The sequence below is a fragment of the Urocitellus parryii genome, chromosome 5 (genome assembly GCF_045843805.1).
Source record: "Urocitellus parryii isolate mUroPar1 chromosome 5, mUroPar1.hap1, whole genome shotgun sequence".
Lineage (NCBI taxonomy): Eukaryota > Metazoa > Chordata > Mammalia > Rodentia > Sciuridae > Urocitellus > Urocitellus parryii.
The window spans coordinates 180857350-180878232 of NC_135535.1; the positions used below are offsets into that span (position 1 = coordinate 180857350).

Genomic DNA, 20883 nt, shown 5'->3' on the forward strand with positions numbered 1-20883 from the left:
AGGAAGAACAACTGTATCAATATTGTAATTTCTTATTCTTTTTACCTCACATACTTCTGTTTCTCCCCAAGAAGTGATAAAGAAAGCAAAGGGACCTTTGAGGGCACATTCACAGAATGGCTACCATGTGCCAGGCGCTACACAAGATAATCGGTGCAAACACTCTCAATATGGTGTGGCCAATACTGTATTTTATGTCAAAACCAAAACCAAACAAAACCTAAGACTCCCCCAGAAGCTCCTAACTTCAATAAAAGTTCTTGTTTGCTGTGCTGAAGAATGAGATTGAGAAAGAACCTTTAATTATTAGAAAAAGGTCTGATAAAACTGTATTTAAATGGCCCATTAATGATGTGTTTTTTATATATCTGTGAGGGATTGGAGAATAAGTCTATTCTCTGGTCTGGTCTGAAACCACCAGATTTCTGATATTTTTAAAGCAACAGTTAAGATACTGATTTTACTAAATGTTTAAGCATCATTAAGGATGTGAGCTTTAAAGGTATACTTGTTTGATGGGGACTCAAAACTCATGACATATTTAAGTCTCTACTTTCTCTGCACAAACAGATTTACCAAGCCTGGTTTAATAATAAGTCTGGAAGAAAATAGACAACTATTACTATTTTAGATTCTTTCTCCCTCTTTAGACTCTTCAGCAGTGTGTGTGGGGTGAGGGGAAGCCAAGGCTCTTCCTATCTCTTTATAGCCAGAACTAAGACTTAGGAAGACAAGAGAACAAGAAATGGGCTCCCTGGAATCCCAAGCTTCAGGTTCTAACCACTTTCAGTGGTTCCCTGGCAAACATCACTGTTTTGAAAATATACATTTCTAAACTGAAAGAGCTACTTGGTAGTTCCATGCCTTGGAGATATGGAAGAGAAAAGCTTCTAGAATGCCAATAATCAGTTGCTGGTGAATTTCTACATTTAGGCATTTCTTGAAGGAAAGAGGGACTGTCCTTTTGGATGGAGAGTGTAGTAACCTAGAATCAGCAGACCCAGATTCTAAACCTTCCTCTTCTTCTAACCAACCAAGCACTCTTGGTTCTAGACTTGTAGGGGACCCTATATTTGCCTTCTGTATAAGAAGAATTAGGATTAATTTTTTTCCAAAGTCTTTTTCAGGTTGTTTGTATATGACTAGTTCTACCACTCAAACACACTCCTGAACATACAGGAAAGTAGAAGAATTATTTTAAATTAGGTCACTTCTTTTCTTACTTGAATACTGAAAGTCTTATACTCCCTTTAGAAATTAGACTGGACTAGGAAATACATAGGGACTAATATAAGTGCACTGCCATATAATCACTTATAAAGTACATTTCTGATCACTCGTTAGATTTCTGATATGAGAGATTTGAGGTAAGTGTCCTGATTGAGTCTTCATCCTTTTGGCAAACAAGAAAGAAGATCAAAATACTTGACGATGGTGAATCAAGTCCTTGGTTTTCACTTCTTCATTCCTCTTCAAGGATAACCCAAGCCAGCAGAGTTGCAACAATGTCAGCAATGAGACTGGATCTTAAAGTCAGCAGTCATGCCAGAAAACTCAACATGAAGTCATCATTAACAGGCTGGAAATTGCAAGTCTTAAAAAGGCAGGTCTTAGGAGACGGAATCAGCGACCTCTGGGTGGAACAGGTGGAGGAGGAAGGAAGGTCTCTCTGGCTGGAGGTCTGAAATGAAAGATAAAGCAACTCTATTTTAAAAGTAACCTGATTAAATACCTCTTAGGCATCCATGATTTGTGGTAAACTTTGTGTAATATACAAAGGACAGATCCCTCAATTAATGAAACTGGACCCACCCTGAAAGTGTCTGAGTGACATGCATGCCAGCGGTGGCTCACAATCCTGGCTGCACATTAGAATCACCAGTGGAGCTTTTAACAATGCCAATTCCCAGGTTCCATCCGAGATGCATCCCATCATAATCTCTGGAGGACATGGCTCAAGCATTGAAACATTTTAATAGTGTCCCTTCTGTAACCACCTGTATCAACTACATTTTTTATTTTCTGATGCTTTTCCCTCTTGGAGTCTTGTCCCCCTTGGAGGGACTGTTTTCCAGGGTTAGCAGGTCCTGACTGATTCATAAACAAGATACCCATCTGCAAGCACCAAGCACACTTTTATTACAAACCACCTCATCCACACCCGTATCCAACCATTTCCTTGGGGCCATTATCCAATCTGGATTTTCCCCAGGGTCATATATGAGATAATTAGGGAGAGCCAATGCTCCAGATCCCACTAGCGATCCTAAATCAGCAACCCTATCTCACTCATTTTTTCCTATGGAAACCATAATGAAAGCCCCTGCCCAAGTCTTCCCTTCATTCTGTCTGCTTCCCAACCAACTCTGGTGCTTCTTGGTGTGAGCACACCCCCGCCCCCCGCCATGCTGTGACATGTTCCCTGCTCTTGGGAACTATGTTTTTTCAGTGGCCATTTTCTCCTGATATGTTGACCTTACCACACCTAAATAATAATGAAACCTAGATCTTAAAACACCAGTGATTCAAATAGTCAGGCAGGCAGGAGCCCACGTGTGGTAGGGAGGCCTGCTGAGAGAGGAATTGAGAACTTAGTCTGCTGCTCAGAACCACCTCCTGTGGGACCATTAAGTCTTATTTCAACTCTGCATTTGCTTTCCTAAAGCCTCTCTCCGTGTTATTCTGGAAGGTTTTTGTAAGGTCCTAAATGACACTCCAGGTAGACCAGGGCGAGTCTATTTACAGATAGGTTCAATGATTACAAATGGCATTTCCACATGTGTGCTGTAAAACCAATATTTAATTCTCTTGGAAGCAAGTCAATAAGTCCAGAAAGAGAGCTTTGTCAGATGCTGTAATTGAACTGTGCTACCCGGGAGTTGCATACTCGAGGACTGAATGAATCAATGAGTAAATATTTACTAAATGTCTCCTGAATATTAGTTTTACGTAGGTCAAGGAAATGAAAACGGAGCTGGGAAGTGCATGGCCACTTCAGGAACAAGGTAGAAGTAGCAATGAATAACCACAGAAGGACCTCTTCCTGCCCTGCTCCCTGAGATAGATGGTTTTGTGTTTTTTGTTGCTGAGTAACTGAACTTTATCCAGTGAAAGTGAAAGGGTGGTCTGCTCCCATTCTCCCCAGCCTGCGCTATAAACTGTGTGTTATAAGAGAACAATGAAGGTTGAGAAACCCTCCCTCCCCAAACATCTTCCCTCCCTCCCTCCCTCCCTCCCTTCCTTCCTCTCTTTACAAACATTTGCCTACCATGCATGTATTCCTGCATGTGGTATGTAGCAACAAGTAAAATGGGCATGGATTTGGCCCTTAAGATACTGTAAATGTATAGATGAGACAGACAATAGCCCAACTCAGACACTCTGTTGAGTGTTTTGATAGGGGAAGCTAAGAACATACAGGAACATCTAATGGAGACATTTATGCACACCTGTGTTAGTGTATGCAAATTCAACTTCTCTGAGACTGTCTTCTCATCTGGCAAACAGAGTTAATGACACCTACATTAGAGTATGTGTGACATAGCAATGACAACTGGAAGTAGATAGCACAGTTTGGGGCTAAGAGTAGGCACTTGAGAAGTAAAGCTAAAAATTTCACTGAGGATGAAAGGTTAGTCTAAGATCTTTTCCCCAGAAGACTGGTACTTTATCTCCCTCTACAAGACACACTTCCCTCCCAATTCCTCTCTCTCGTTCTGCTGCCACACGCCACAGTTGGGTGGACCTGCGAGCATGCCATATCACGCTTGCAGAGCTTCCATACTCATCTACTGTGTTTCATTCTGATGAGCAACTCCTGGAACAGACTGGAAACCCCATCTGGGAGAAAGCGACTTGTACACATATTGGAACCTGGGAGGTAGAAAGGTTCTAGATCCAAATGGGGGAGTGGTCTGTGGAGAGCCTGCCTCTCCAGAACACTGGGAAGCTGAAGTTGGAGTTGACTGATCTGAGACACGTGGGCATTGGCCTCTTTTTCCTCCCTGTTCAGGGTGACAGGTCACTTATGAAGACTTTGGTTCACACATCGTCAGCACTCAGTCCTGAGGTTGGTTAATGTTCTTTTAAAATAGGGATCCTTTCTGGTATGCCTTTGTGTGGTCATTTACTCTATTTAACATAATTTTTAACTTCCCTAATAGTTAATATGTAGCTGTGTCCCAAGTCCACTCACTTCCTGACCTCTCCAGTCCCTCGTTGGATTTCCACAGACCTTGTTCAGTCAGAAACTAAAGGATTAACTCATGGGGCTGCAGGAGGTCTCCAGAAGCAGGTTCTGGTCATATAGGTCACAGGCTTTTCCTTAAATCCAAGTGTTGGCTAGTGATGGCAACTCACTAGTGAATGGCCAAATAAGTTCAAAACAAAAGGGAAATACTTAGTGAAAGTTTTCCTTTTTCCCCTCAACTGTGACAGGACATTACCTATGCAGAGCTGACACTGTCCCACCCTAAGGGGTCTAAGGAGCAAGGGAAATGCCAGGCAATGTTACACCACACCTGCTGCAATCCTCACCACCATCTTCCTTCTTTTCTTTGTCTCTTCAAATAAATGTACTGGGAACTCACAGTAGGTGAGTACAGAAGCTCCTTCTACTGTCTGCAAACCACCAGCACCATGGTGGGTGGCTTGATGGCTGTTTTAAGGGCTTAGGAAGTCCAAACCAAGCTGTTACAATCCGTCCATCCATTTACACAATAAATATTTACTAAGTTCCTAATACATGCCAGTGTATTTTTAGGTATTTAAGTGCATCCCAGTTTCCCCTGTGTCAGGCACCAGGGGAAACATTTAAAAAATTAAATCAAAAGTAGTTTTTCCTCTTGCAAGGTTCACCATCCACTTGAGGAGACAGGGATGTAATAAGGGTTGCAATGTGGATTAGAATAGAAGTATTTGGGGAAACGAAAGTAAAAACACTCTGCATGGAAACATCAGGGAAGACTTCCTAGAAGAGGTAATGTTTGGACTGAGTCCTAAAGAATGTATAAGCAGAGACTGGAAGGGACTAGAAAGACAGCTTCCCAGGCAAAAGGAACAGATTGAAGAAAGAAAACAGTACAAAATAACACAGATTTCCTAATGGGTTGGAGCATAGGTGAATATAGGAGAGGAATGGGACTTAATACACAGACTTAAATCCGAAGGCTCTTAAGCCAGGAAATGACATCATCAGCTATTTCTGTTCTAGAAAGTGCATGCTGGTTGCATGTGGAGGAGGGACTGACGAGAGGCAGGGAGGTAGGTGTGGGCCTACAAGATGAACTTAGGCACTGGCAGATGGGAAGGAGGGGGTGGCTCTGAGAGCTGACAGAGTAGCAGAATGGGCAAAGTCTGGAGTGGGGAATCTCGAGGAGGACTCTTGGGTTTGGGGCTTAGAGAAGAGAAAGAATGACACCACAATCCCAGACTGGGAATGCATGAGAAGGAGGCAGCTTGGGCCCAGAATGGTTGGTAGGCTGGTGAGCTCAGTTTTGCACAGGCAGTATCTGACATCCCTGTGGGGCATCTAGGTGAAGATCCCCAGTCAACATCAGGAGATAAAGATGGAGATGACAATGGAGGTATGGAGGCTATCTGCTGAAGGCAATTCAGGTTCTGGGGAGAAAACGTGGAGTGAGCCCAGGATTGGACCAGATCTGGGATAGTGTGGGATCAAGGCTGTACCGGACAGTGCAGCTTGAGTGGGAATGGTGGTTCAGGAGAACAAGGGCTGAGAGCAGTCGCCCATTCCCAGATCTGAGAGTGAGATGGGGACCCACAGTCAGCCTCTGCAGCCTGCCAGCAGGTCAGTCATCCAAGCCATTCAGGAGAGGAGCTCACTTTATTCCCTGCTCAAAGTTTGCCTCATTTTATTATGAAAATACATGCTTACAATACAATTGCATATTTGAAAATGTTATTTCACACCAAAAAAATGTGTGGAAACCCCAACTTCCATCAATTACAGGTTTCTTTGCAAATGCTGTCTCTTTAACAAAGAGTATTTTTCCCCTTTTCCTCCCATCGTTTTCACAACATTCTTCCAAACTCCCCAAATATAATTCATCTGCCATGACTTTTTAGGTATTTAAGTGCATCCCAGTTTCCAGTCTCTAGTTTCTGGAACCTTGGTCACTCTCTTTTTCTCTTCCATAAACAAAATCCTACAAAATCTTTTATAGCTATAGTTTCAAGCTCGACAACTCTTTCCCCCCCCCGCCTCTCTCTTTTAAGTTGTAGATGGACACAATACCTTTATTTTATTTATTTATATGTGGTGCTAAGGATCCAACCCAGGACTTCACACATGCTAGGCAAGTGCTCTACCACTGAGCCACAACCCCAGCCCAACTCTTTTGTTTTAACACAATTAGACAACTGCCCCCAAAGTCCTCAGCCTTCAGGAATAAAAGGTTTTGGATCTTGGGTCTCCTCCTCTGACATGGAGACTTTCTTGACACAGTGACTAAAAAACTGTGTCCTAAACTGGGTGTGTTAGCACACATCTGTAATCCCAGCAACTTGGGAGGCTGAAGCAGGAGGATCATGAGTTCAGTAACCTCAGCAAAAGCAAGGCACTAAGCAACTCAATGAGACTCTGTCTCTAAATAAAATACAAAACAGGGTTGTGGATGTGGCTCAGTGGTCAAGTGCCCCTGAGTTCAACCCCCTATTACCCCCTCCCCCTAAAAAAAACTGTTCCAGAGTCAGCTATACTCAGGTATGTCACACAGACCAAGTCTCCACCCAACTTCAAGCCCCAGTTTCTGCATCTGCAAAATGTGATAACATTAAATATCCATCTCTTAGGGTTGTGGAGATAATTAAACAAGATAATGTATCTACTGTGTTTGATATAAAACCTGCCACAATAAATAATGGCATTTATTACCATAATGGCTCTTAATAAGGTGCCTCCACAATCACCAGCTAATTTTCAACCAGTAGAACATAATGCAAATTCAAGAGACTGGACTAGATTAGCACTCAGGTTCCTTGTAGAGTGGTGATATTCTAATATGTGCCCTCTGGTCCACACCAGGAAATATGCCTGTCGAATGTGGTGCGGCTTGGGGCCGTAGGATGTTTGAGAGGCAGGTGTCAGTTCATAAATGTTGGTGGAGCACATGCAAAAGTGGTAAATAGCAAAGGAGAAATGGAAAAGCACAAAATTGGTCTCTCTTTTCAGAAAACCAGAAGAAAAGCCTCCTGGTTACACTTCCTTACAAATTCCACTAATGAGCTTTATGTTAAAGTTTCAGAATGTACAAAAACATCCTGGGTTTGTGTGTGTGTATGTGGGGGGGTTCCTCCTTTCTTATCCCCTGCACCTAGCATATTATATTTTAAACATCAAAGAATTAAACTCCTAATACAATTAAAGGCTTTTATTCCCAATGGCTCCTTTCTGTATCGGTGGACACACTAGCTAGCTTTGACCACTTTTTCTGTTACTCCACAAAGACTATAAGAAGATTCCTACCAGAGGTCCAGTACCAAATGCATAAAGACATACATCAGAGCCTAGTATATTAGTCACACTCTTTATGCTAATGCTCATCTTCAAATCTCCGGGTGTTTGCTCTTCTGCATAAGATATACCATTCATATTTTTGAACTCTTAACATAGGCCATGAACTCGATCCTTATAACTCAGTGAGAGACTTCTGATAGTGACCACATTTTATAGAAAAGAATATTGAGCCACATAAAAGTGCAAAAATTCATCCAAGTACTGAATTCATCAGCTGGACACCTGGCCCCAGGAGGGTAGCTCCGGAGCCATGTGCACACTTAACAGGCCAGTCTGCTTCCTCCTTCATTTCATTTCCAAGTCCTTCTTATCTCCTGTTCCCAAAGACACTGTCCCCACAATACAGTCAAGCGAGTTCAATATTAAGGACTTGGATTCTAGCCAAACATGGACTTTATTTTAAGAGTTGACATCTGTCAATGAATTTCATTTATGAAGTAGTACATTTGCTACTTAAAGTATCTGCAACTAAATAAAGTTATCACCTAAGTTAATGAAAAGCCCACGCTGAAAATGTTGGCATTCCAGGTAGCTCTGTCCCCTGAATCCTACCCTTCCCTGATATTTCATATCAGCTTCAATGTTACCTCTGGGAGGCAGCTCGAGGAGGCACCCGGGGAGGCCTCTCAAGGGGAATAGTAAGTGGTCCATCCATTTGTGTGGGGCCCGGACTACGACTTCTAGTAACTTCGGGGACTTCATTGTCCTACAGCAAAGAAAATGAGAAAGACAGGTGAAAATTACATTAAACCACCCACATTGCTGGACACCCATATCCCCACCACCCATCAGCCCTTCTTGGGCTTTGACTGTACAGGTGTCTATAAACTGGTAATCAACCCAGAAACACCAGGCAGCTTTTTATGTCTTCCTGGAGTAACTGAAAAAGATAATCTGGCCCAAATTATCACAAACTCCTGGACTTTAAATCCTCATTGCTTAAAGGAGGCCAGAAATGGCCTCCTTTGACCTGTTCTCAGGAGATTTCAGAGTCAGTGGTGACGCAAGTGGTCCCTGCTGCTCCTCCCAGCCACCGGTCACTAGATCAGGGTACACATCTTGACCCAAATTGGGCCAACTTGGAGTGGGGCCTCAGCCTAAAATTCCTCTCTGCCCAGAGGCTTTCTGGGGACTGTGATACTGCACATATGGAGATGCAGGAAAAGCCAGAGTACAGGAGAGAAGAAAGCCGATTTGCACAAAGAGGCAGAGACCAAAGAGCATTTGGCCCTGGGACACACAGGACACACACATTTGGCCCTGTCCCTCTGGCAGGCCTTGCAGCTCCTGATCTAGGCCCCTGCATGATCCCTGCCCCCGAATCTCCTGAGACTCACCCAGCTGCTTCCCATAGATACCCCTTTTGGCTTAATTAGTCTGAATGTTTCTGTCCTCTTCCTTCCTTCCACTCCTCCCTCTTCTCTTCCTTCCATCATCCCTTCCTTCCTTTTAAATTGTGGGAAAATTCACATAACCAAAAACCAACCATTTTACAGTGAACAATTTTGCTGTCTGTCTAGTCTCAAGACATTTCATAGCCAGGCATGGTGACACATACCTGTAATCCCAGATAATCAGGAGGCTGAGGCAGGAAGATGGCAAGTTCAAGGCCAGCCTGAGCAACTTAGTAGGATTCTATCTCAAAAATAGGAATAAAAAAGGCTGGGGATGTAGCTCAGTATAGAGCTCACCTAGCATGCATGAGGCCCTGGGTTCAATCCCCAACATGGGAAGAAAAAAATTTTATCACCCCAAAAGGAAATCGTGTAACCATTAGTGCCCGTTAAGCAGTTTGTCTCCATTCCCTGCCTCCCACCACCCCCTACCAACCACCAGTGGTCCTTCTGTCTCTCTGGATTTGCCTCTTCTAAGATTTCATATAAATTGAATCCTCTAATATAAGACCTTTTATGTCTGGCTTCTTCACCTGGATTTCAGTCTCTTGCAATGAAACAACACCTAGCACAGACAGATGGGTGGGAGTCCTGGTTCTCACCTCGTTGTCACCCTCCATCCCGCTGCTCACACTCAGGAGGCTCCGTGTGCTGGATCGGTTACTTGTGCTACCTAGAGGGTAAGAACAAAATCAGCCAGACGGTTGGATTCTCTCGGGAGGAAAGGAAATGCAGAGCTCTAGCATTTATTTATTTTTATGGAGAGAAACAATACATAAGCTGTGAACACAGGATTCTTCCAAATGTGTCCATCGTATGCCCTTTTATCAGAGTTCAGTTTTTCTTTCAGCATGAGATGAAATGGTTCACTTTTTGATGACCACTCTTGGCTTAATAGCTGCCATTGACTGAGGGCTTACCACACGTTAAGTGCTTCAGAAACATGATTGCCATTTAATTCCCTTGAAAATCCTATTTGATAGGAGAGCTTTGATTTGACAGGCAGGGAAGTAGAGGTGGTCTCATTCTAAGTTGCTCAGTATCTCTCTCTCTTTTTTTTTTTAAGAGAGAGAGAGAAAGAGAGAATTTTTAATATTTATTTTTCAGTTCTCGGCGGACACAACATCTTTGTTGGTATGTGGTGCTGAGGATCGAACCCGGGCCGCACGCATGCCAGGCGAGCACGCTACCGCTTGAGCCCAGCGCTGCTCAGTATCTCTTGAAATCTGCAAGCTAGTTTTGTTGCTGCAGTGCTCATTGAGAAAGTCCAGGAAATGAGTGCATGAATCACACATGCATACACCCCTTGTATTAGTTTTTTGTTTAGTTTCATTGTGGTTCTGGGGGATCAAACGGATCAAATCTCACGCATGCTAGGCAAGCATTCCACCATTGAGCTAGAGCCCCAGCCCCACATACCATGCTAATTAAGGGAGAGACACTTGGATGGAAAAAAAAAGGGGGGGGAGGGGATGAGGATGTAGGTCAGTAGTAGAGCACTTGTCTATCATGTGCGAGGCCTTGGGTTCAAATCCCAACACCATAAAAACAGGAAAAAAAATGCAAAACACAAATTCAAAAGTATAATCTAAGCTCATGGTAGAAACTGTGACTATGTGTGTTTAGATGTTTAGGTTTTTGAGTTGGGAATTCATCACCTCTGTCATTAGATAGCACTACCCAATAGAACTTTCTAGAAATGTTCCATTGTGGGCTATTCAAAATGGTAGCCAGTGTGAAACATGACTAGTGCACCTGAGGAGATGAATTTTAAATTTTATTTAGTTGTAATTAACTTCGATATAAATACCCACATGTGGCCAGTGGCTACTGTACTGTCTAGTACAGCATTAGAAGCTGCCTAAGCACATGGTGATCTAGCAGTGAAGAAGGAAGAGTAAGAGTTAATCAACTATTTTGCAAGAAAATTTTAACTTTGATTTACCAATAATGCCACTGATCGTATCACCAGATCTTAGGTTTGCTGAGTTTCCTCTTAAAATAGGTCCAAATCATTTTAGTTTGCAGGTAAGTAGTCTTAGTTTTGACCTGCTTATAGTATCAACTTTGACCTAATTTATTTAGATGTTAGCTGGAAAAGAGTTGGTTAGGTTGTAATTTTGGATTGTTTCTTGGGATTTTTAAAATTTGTTTTAATTAGTTATACATGACAGTACATGCACTCTGACACATCATACATAAATGGAGTATAATTTCTCATTCTTCTGGTTGTAAGTGATGTAGAATCACATCAGTTGTATAGTTAGATAGGTACATAAGGTAATAATGTCTGATTTACTCTATTATCTTTCCTACCCCCATACCCCCTCCCCTCCTTTCTCTCCCCTCTACCTAATCCAAAGTAACTCTATTCTTTCCCAACGCCCCCCATCATGAATTAACATCCACATATCAGAGAATACATTCAGCCTTTGGTTTTAGGGAATTGGCTTATTTCGTCTAGCATGATATTCTCCAGCCCTATCCATTTATTGGCAAATGCCACAATTTCATTTTTCTTTAAGGATGAGTAATATTCTATTGTGTATATACACCACATTTTCTTTATCCATATATCTGTTGAAGGGTACCTAGGTTGGTTCCATAGTTTAGCTATTGTGAATTGAGCTGCTATATACAATGATGTGGCTGTGTCACTGTAGTATGCTGATTTTAAGTCCTTTGGGTATAAACTGAGAAGTGGGATAGCTGGGTCAAATGGTGGTTCCATTCCAAGTTATCTGAGGAATCTCCATACCACTTTACATAACGGTTGCACCAATTTGCAGTCCCACCAGCAATGTCTGAGTGTACCTCTTTCTTCACATCCTCATTAACATTTGTTGTTGCTTGTATTCTTGATGATTGTCATTCTGACTGGAGTGAGATTAAATTTTAGAGTAGTTTTGATTTGCATTTCTCCAATTGCTAGAGATGTTGAATATTTTTTTGTATCTTTCTTGATCAATTGTATTTCTTCTTCTGTGAAGTGTTTGTTTAGTTCTTTAGCCCATTTATTGATTGGGTTATTTGGTTTTCTTGGTGTTAAGTTTTTTTGAGTTCTTTATATATGGGATTTTTAAATTTCAAATAATGTGGCAAAATATATCTGTAAACTAGGAAATTCAAATTTGTTTATTAAAGAACATGGGATCTAAAAAAAAAAGAACATGGGATCCTGTCCCTATCTACCAGAACACTGGCCACCTGGCCAGAATGTCTTTATATCCCCATTCCCCCTGGCTCATTGCTGTTCACAACTCTAAAACCTCCTAATCACTGACAAATGTCATCAAAACCTCCCCCAGATTCCTCCAGCTAAATGCAACTCCTGGGCCCTGGGCTGCCATCTGCCTGTGGTAAGCTCCCCAGGTCATTCATGATTGAGCATCATATTTCCTCCTAAAGAACCAGACTGTTGTTGTGAAGGTCATCTGTTAGCTAGCAGGAAGTAAAAAGCAATCATGGCTACTGGAAATTCATACCTATGTGCTCCTACTGTCCACTCCCTTGGCATCTTTAAATCTTTAACCCCAATGTTTAGTTCCAAACCTCAGCCCCCGGATTCAACTGCCCAGCCCTGTCCCCTCTCTAGGCTGATGACTCTGGCCCATATCTGCCCCGAGTTGAACAGTTAGTAGGAGGCCCTGGCCCCACCCCCCATCATTTTCAGTCTTGCCAGGGGTTGGGAGAGCAGTGCCACCCCATACCAGGTCCCGTCATCAGGAAAGAAGGACCAGATGAGCGTCTAACTTGTGTTGTTTCTGTATTTTCTCTCCTCTATTACAAACCCCTAAAGACAGGATCTGGTTCTGTTTTCATCTTTGTGTCTCCAGCATGCAGTCAGCTCAGTTTGCATAGAGCTCTGCTCACTATTTGGTGGATGAATGAATGAGGAGGAAAAGGAAATGCATACAGTATAACTCTTACGAAATCCGGACCAAAAAGTCTAGGAGAAAGACTCTCTGCAATGGAACTTTTGTTCTCTTAGACATAACACTAATATCTCAGGCCTAAATTTTCAGTTCTAACCAGAATTAATCTGCAAATGTTTTTCTGTAGTTCCCAAAGATGGCAGCTATTTAGCTCTAAAAATAGAGATAGTTTCAAGATGTGGACTGTGGAGATAGTTGATGGATCAGAGTCCAGACACCCTCATACTTCCTCTCTGCCCTGGGAGTTATTTTCATCTGGAAGGCAAGGTTTCCCCAAGATTGGAGCACAGGAAGAGCCAGGCACACTGGGCATGGTGGTGCACATCTGTAATCCCAGTGATTTGGGAGGCTAAGTCAGGATGATTGCCAGTTCAAAAATATCCTTGCAACTCAGCATGACCCTGTCTCAAAATTAAAAATAAAAGGGGTTGGGGATGTAGCTCAGTGGTAAAGCACCCCTGGGTTCAGTCCCCTGAACCAAACAAGAGAGCCAAGCAAGGTGACACATGCCTATAATCCCAGCAACTCAAGAGACTAAGGCAGGAGGACCACAAATTCAAGGCCAGTTTGGGAAACATAGTCTCAAAATTTAAAAAAAAAAAAAAGGGGGCTAAGGCTGAGGATGTAGCTAAGTGGTAGATTCAATCCCCAGTGCTGGAAAGAAAAGGCAAAACAAGACCCATGTAATCCAAGTGGCTTGGAAGGCTGAGGCAGGAGAATTGAGAGTTCAAAGTCAGCCTCAGCAATTTAGTGAGGCCCTAAGCAACTTAGCAAGACCCTGTTTTCAAAAAGTAAAATCAAAAGGCCCAGGGATGTAGCTCAGTGATTGAGGGCCTCTGGGTTCAACCCCTGTCTACCCCCTGCCCTCCCAAAAACAGAAATCAAGAAAGGGTAAATATGATTAAAGTTCAAAAATAGCCTTGCAACTTAGCAAGACCCTCAAAATAAAAAATAAAAGGGGCTGGGGATGTAGCTCAGCAGTAAAGCACCCCTGGGTTCAGTCCCCAGAGACACCCCCACATTCTTGCACCCCCCCCCCCGCCAGGACAAGTTGCCTAACCTCTCTAAGTCAATTTTCTTATGTAGAAACTCATGACATTGTGGTGTAGGATGAATTCGATCATGTGGTAATGCCTGCAAAAAGCAAGCATTTGATTCATGGTAATATCTTTCCTCATCATTTTCAATTTCAAGGTAACAGGCCAACCTGTAGGAACCCCAGTGAAACTCGCCTCACGGTATCCATGCCTCTGTGTGCCCCCTTCCTCCTCACTGTGGGCTTTGGCCAATGTAACATTAGCAAGTGCAACTGATGCAAGCCAAAGCCTGATAAGCACTTGCACAAATGGGGCTCCTCCTCTTGGAATGTTCCCTTTCCAGATTGTGTTGCCTTGTAAGAAATCCAGGCTTTTGAATTAAAGGTTATGTGGTGGGAGGCCCTGGAGGATAAGAGGCCATCTTGGATGTTCCAGCGGATTGCAGTCACATGAGTGACCCCAGCCAATGCCACACAAAGGAGGTATGAGCCATTCTCTCCAAATATGCTCAAGCTATGGAATCAGGCATAAATAAGTGATTATGTTTCAAGCAACTAAGTTTGGGCGTGGTTTGTTACATAGCAGTAGATAATGGAAACTATAAAAAAGAAACTGAGTGTCACAAATAGCCACAAAATAGCATACAATCCATTAGTCTGTCATTTAGTAACATTTTCTAACTGATGCGTAGCCATCCCTGGACAATAAACCACTACACAAAGTAAAAACTACAGTCTATTCTTTCCATCTTGTCCTAACCCCAACCAATTTCAAAGTAAAACATGTACATAACCTCTTTTCAATTATAGTACCCTTCATATGAAATGGGACTTTTGCATTTGTCTTGTCAAATTTCCAGCTGTCAGTCCCCTCCCCAACTCTGGAATACATTGTCCTCACTGGAGCCTGCTCTAACATTTTTCTTCTCCCATGTGTCCAGAGCAGCACTCCTCTGCCCCTTGCTTCCTCTGCCACCTGAGATTGCTAGGAAACTCTCTCCCATTTCTGAAGTTGTTGGAATTCCCAAATGGCCTGGTGGGGGCGGGGAGGGGTGACTACACATTATCACCCCCACTGTTAATAGAGAGATTTTCTCCTCTGTACAATCTAGACTTCCCATGTGGTAGTGTTTAAGTTTTGGATCTATTTGGACAGGTAATAGTGGCAGGAACCTTAACCTGAAAGAGACCAAGGGCTGGGTTCTACTCCCACTTTTATTTATTTATTTATTTTTTAAATATTTATTTTTCAGTTGGACACAATAATTTTATTTTGTTTAATTTTTATGTGGTGCTGAGAATCGAACCCAGGGCCTCGAATGTGCTAGGCAAGTGCTCTACCGTTGAGCCACAACCCCAGCCCTCTACTCCCACTTTTGATGCTCTCTGGCTGTGTGGCCTTGAACAAAAATTTTTTCTTCTCTGGGTCACAAATAACCCATCTATGGAATAAAGAGGGCAACTAGTTCAGAGATTCTTGATGTAGGTCCAAGGATGGGCAAAATCAGGATTGTGAGTGTGTGTGTATGTGTGTGTGTGTGTGTGTGTGTGTGTGTGTGTGTGCGCGCGCGCACGCGCAGATGTGTGGATTTCTCTGGAGAACAGACCCATAACACATACTGGATTCTCAAGGGGGTTGTGATGTAGAAAGGATTAAGAACCTCAAATTACATGACCTTCCTGCTCCAACATTCATTTTGGGGTTCTCTGACTCACATCTAAGAAGACATGAATTCTGAAATTCAGCTTCTCTCTGGCTCTTTCATAGCTTTTCTAGCTATTTTAATAACATGGAAATGTATAAAACGAGAGAAGCCCAACCTATTGGGCTTGTGAAGCCAGTGTGTCTGGAGTCGGCTAACACAGTCCTGGATGAGAAAACAAAGCTCCCAACCCCTGCCCGCCTGCTGGCAGGCAATGTCTGCTGCAATTAGACTCCTATTCAAGCTTTCAAGCCAAAAGAAGACATTTCCTAATGAGATTCTCAACCATCAGTAAAGCTGGAATTCTTGAATTTGAGTCCATTGTTTTCTAATGCTTCTGATCTTGTATCCCTGCCTTCCCCTTAGCACAGCTGGAGAAGCAGCAAAATAGGGGTCAAGAATCTTGGCTCTGGATCCAGATGGGAGTTCAAATCCCAGCTTGACCCCATTAGCTTCTCAACCCAGGACAGGCACCAAGCCTAGAAGTTTCTCTTCATTAAACAGAGGTTGAAGTACCTATCTTATAGAGGTTTTGTGAGAATGAAATAATCTACAAAGATGCTTCACATATGGCCAATGCTCAATAAATGTTAACTATTATAGTTAGGTTTTGCCATTTATAAAAAAGAAGAGTAGGGCTGAGACTGTAGCTCAGTGACAGAGCGCTTGCCTGGCACTTGGGGGCCGTGGGTTTGATCCTCAGGACTGCATAAAAATAAACAAATAAAATAAAGGCATGTTGTCCATCTCCAACTACCAAAAGAAGAAGAAGAAGAATATCATGCAACTTGGCTTCACAAGATAAGAAGAAACCTCACAGGCTAACCATGCCCCATATTTTACACCTCTCAAAACCATATGAGGGGGCTGGGATTGTGGCTCAGTGGTGTACTTGCTTGCCCAGTATGTGTGAGGCTCTGGGTTTGATTCTCAGCATTGCATGTAAATAAATGAATAAAATGAAGCCCATAAACAATGAAAAATACGTATAAAAAAATTTTAAAAAACCATATCAGGCCCCAACTGAGATCTCTGGGCTCATAACTGAATGTCTCCGAAGGTGCCGTGGCTCCGGCTGGAGTCCAGCTGTGTGGGCTGCTTACTTGCTGTGCTGGAGGTACTGTCTGTTTTCCAGTCTCCTCGTCTCAGCTCTGTCCTTGGGGGGAAGACGCTTTTCCTGGGGCCGCTCTCATAGACTCCAAACTCCACTTTTCCAGGCAGGTGCTGTGAGTGCCGAATGGGGACTGTGATCTCTAAGTCTGGAATCAGAGGAAAGAGAGATGAGCTTCCAGATGGCAGTCTGTCACTTGCCAAACTGCTCATGGCTGCCTGCCTCCCATGCCTGAGCCTGGGGGTGCCCAGAGGAGGGGCTGGGGCCATGGGTTGTTCTCCCTGCCTATATCAGCACTGGACTTCCAGGGAATGCTAAGTGGCCAAGCTGGGAGACAGAAGGGCGGGGTAGCCAGACTTGAGAGAGGCAGAGAAGCACAGGGAGTGGACAGAACATGCTGTGGCATCCCAGCCCTGACGCACAGCAGCTGTGCAGTGCATCACGCAAGTCAGTCAACCTCTCTTGAGTTACTCCCCTTGTCTGAGGTGGGGGTTATGTAGGGGTTGGCAGTAACGACAGGCCATCCTGTGCACAGGGCTCAGTTCTAAGGGGCTCCATATTTGTAGGTCACTGAATCCCTACAACACCCAAGAAATCAATGGTATTATCATCAGTCCAGTAGAACTCTGGGTCCAGGGGCACCATCTGGGCCTCGTGTCAAGCAGCTTCCCAGCTGTTGGTGTGCTGCAGAATCTTACACATCCTGAGGCTCTCTTGGTTACAAGGGTCCAGTGGAAGCACCCAACCAGGTCTGGAGCCACTTGGACAGAGAAGAGCCAGGCATCCAGGTATGAGCCCCAGGGTCCCAGGACCCACACAGATGTCACATTATTTTTTTTTTCCATCTCAGCTTTGTCCTACATTTAAAAAAAAAATCATCTTTTAAAGGGAGGCTCCTGTCTGTTTAATTAACTTCAAGGTGGCAATTTTCTACCCTCAACCGGTTGTATGAGGAAGGAAAGTAAAACACACAGGGGAAAAAAAATGGGAGTCAAAAGTTCAAAAAAATCAGGTAGAGCCAGTCTACATGCTTACAAAATCCTGACACTCCTTGAATAAAGGTATAATGTCAGGAATAATTATCATTATTATCTGGCATAGCACTTTCCCAAAGTGTCTTCATTGACATTTGTATTCCCCCCGGGCGCCATGACTTCTCTACTAAGTAGGTAAGTCAGTGTAACTCCAGTGAGGAAACCGAGGCACAGAGTGGTTAAAGGGAACGGTTCTGGATTGCACGGTAATTCAGTGACAAAGAGGGGGCACAAATGTGGGTTCCCTGGGACTCAGCTGCTCCTCTGTGTCATAGGATACACCCAGAACATAAATATGAATTGTCTTCTCTGTGGGGCCTGGCATTCACCAAGGTCCAAGTCACACCAGCCCTGGCTGATTTCCTTTGCCACCAGCCCCAGCCCAGTAAGAGCAAAGCTACTCTCTGAGGCTGAAAAAAAACCAGCACACCATCGTGAGCAGAGGCTCCGTTTTCAATTATCCTTAGTATTCCAACCCCTGTTAAAGAAAATAATAACAATTTTGCTAAGACAAATGAAGTTGCCTATTTAAGACTGAGTCTTTGTGTGGAAAGTGAGTTACATTCTTAGAAAAGGCCCTTTAGGCAGAAATGCCACTCATCAACCCAAATGTTCCTGTAGAACAATGATTGCGTGCCAATTATTTTCAAATGCTTTTTGTTTTTGGTGAAACAGAATTCTTTCCTTTAGTGACAACAGAAGCTCAACACAGAAAACAGATTTTTAAAAGCTGCATGATCAAAGCAGAGTTAAGTGGCCCCAGCCCCGGGACCCTAATCCATTCCCTCAGCCCAGTTCCTACCCCCACCCCCATAAACACACATACTGCAGCCCCGAGGCCCCTCAAGGAGCTCAATGTGAAAAGCCACAGAACAGGTAACTTCAAGCCAGCATGTAAGTACACAATCAAGGTTTACAGAGCTAACTAATAAATCATATCTACTCAGCCATAAATGATACCTTCTCTTTGGCAAATGCTCTGACGCCCCTGGGCTTCATCCTGCAGTCCAGGGTCCAACTTCCAACTACCTAAGATAGCCAAATTATGAGTGCCCCCTCCCAGCAGGCCTCAACCAATGACAGACGGGAGCTGGTATATAAATGCTTGCTCCTCAGGTAGGGTAACGCTGAGCAGGTGTTCTCCTTTGACTCCTTCTCTGTGTCACTTCCCCACCCCCTGCTCTGTCCCCTGGGATCACCTTCCATTCGGGCTATCTGCTCTCAGTTCCTTGCCAGAGAAGGGAAATATTCTAAAAAACGGAAGTGCTGCTGGCTGCACAGCCTGGGGAATGCACTGTGCGCCATGGAACTGTACTCAAAAATGGTTCAAGTGGTAAATTTGGTGTTATGCATATTTTAATATAATAAAAATGCAAAACAAGGACGAATTTTGAGGCCTGTGGGGTAGAACATTCTCCCCATGTGGACTGCTGCCATCCCTAGTCATTAATATTCAGTGCCTGTTCAAGTTTGGATCTGGAATCCTCCCCATAGACCCATGTGTTAAAAGCCTTGGTCCCCAACTTGGCACTAGTGGGAGGTGGTGGAACCTTTAAGAGGAGGGGCCTAGTGGGAGGTCTTTAGGTCATTGGGAGTATGCCCTTAAAGAGGATAATCAGACCTCATCCCTTCCCTCTTTCTCTTTTTTACTTTCTAGCCATGAGGCAGTTTTGTTCTGCCAGATGCTCCAGCCACAGGTCTGAAGCAATGGGCCCAATTGATTATGAACTGAAACCTCCAAAACTCTGAGTCAAAAATGAACCTTTTCTCTTTATAAGTTGATTATCTCAGGTATTTTTTACAGAGATGGAATACTGACTAATAAAGTGTCCAATTATATATAGCCTAATACTTGATAGTTATTATGCTCAATTAAATCACCTGATATAAAAAGTTTTTAAAAAATTAACAAGAAAAATCTTATCAAAGGGTCTGCTTCTTGGGGAGCAGCTGGAGGGAATTGAGACATGCTTCATTAGAAAATTTTAGATATTGACCATTCTGATTTAGACTATCACTACTAATAGGTAGATATCACTCATCTGGAGCCTGATTAGTCTTGGGTGAACTCATGATTCTAGGGCCCACTCCTGGATGGTAAGTCCAAGAGAAATACACTCAATGTGGAAGGCCTTGCCTGAGAGGATACCAGCCTGTGAGTGGGCATGTGTAATCACAGGGGCAGCTGGGTTTAGAGTGCTTCCATGTGCCAGGCACTATGCTAGGCACAGGTGATACCCTGGCTTACTTATAGCAACCCTAACAGGTGGGCACTTTTTGCTTTTGCCATTATGCAGACAGGGACAGAGGCTACTAGATTGTGATGCATCTTACTCATGCTTCCTAGTTAGCAGTGAGCAAAAATCTGACCCCAACCCTGCTGGTCCAGGGATCATGCCTATGACCCTTGATCTCCTGCATGGAAACTTCTCTTGCTTCAGTATCTCCTGTGGTGCCAGGTGGAACCAGGGGGGTGGTAAAGATGTGATGACACTCAGAAGGCTCAGACTGCTGAGCACATGTGACTCCAACGCTACAACTCCTGGGCCTTCAGACACTGGGAGCACCACCAAATCACAGGTTTCTTGGTGCTGCCTGTATTTAAAGCTTGCAATGTTTCATTTAATCAAGGCTTCTATCTTTGGGTTCATGAACTCTAGTTTTAAAATGTACCTCAGCCCTTTTACCACCTAGAGCCCTATTATCTGACCCTCAGACGACTGTGCAGACCAGACCTTGAGCCAGACATTCTGCCATCTCTGCTTTCTCTTCCTCTCCACCAGGAGAGCACATAACAATCTGTAGCGGTAGCATAAATTTAAAATCTGGACCCACAGGCAGAAGCTCTCTGATTCTGCCACAGTTATATAACATTTAGCCCCTCTTCCATCTGACAGTCAAAATCATGAACATTCACTAGGCTATGATTTTCCACATTACACTATATTAGGCATCAGGGGACAGAAGCTTGCAGGGAAACTCAGACTTTTATGAATAAAAAGACAACTAACTCATAAGCTACCAGAGGGCAAAGACAGGGTTCCATAGGATTCTTTATTTGGCTGGAGGCCTACTGCCCAATAAGTGTTTGTGGAATGAATGAACGGTGTCACATTTCATTGACACCAATCAT

General features: G+C 43.5%; 1 protein-coding gene across 1 annotated transcript in view; it reads right to left on the reverse strand.

The window, feature by feature from the left end:
• Window positions 1–1232: 1232 nt before the first annotated feature.
• The window catches only part of Pik3ap1 (phosphoinositide-3-kinase adaptor protein 1), a 114433-nt gene continuing 94782 nt past the window's right edge, over window positions 1233–20883 (reverse strand). The window contains exons 14-17 of the mRNA XM_077799111.1: window positions 16709–16864; window positions 9534–9604; window positions 8125–8243; window positions 1233–1681 (exon numbers count right to left, since the gene is read on the reverse strand). Coding sequence (XP_077655237.1) covers window positions 1624–1681; window positions 8125–8243; window positions 9534–9604; window positions 16709–16864 — 404 coding nt within the window. The 3' untranslated portion in view covers window positions 1233–1623. The remainder of the gene's footprint in view (window positions 1682–8124; window positions 8244–9533; window positions 9605–16708; window positions 16865–20883) is intronic.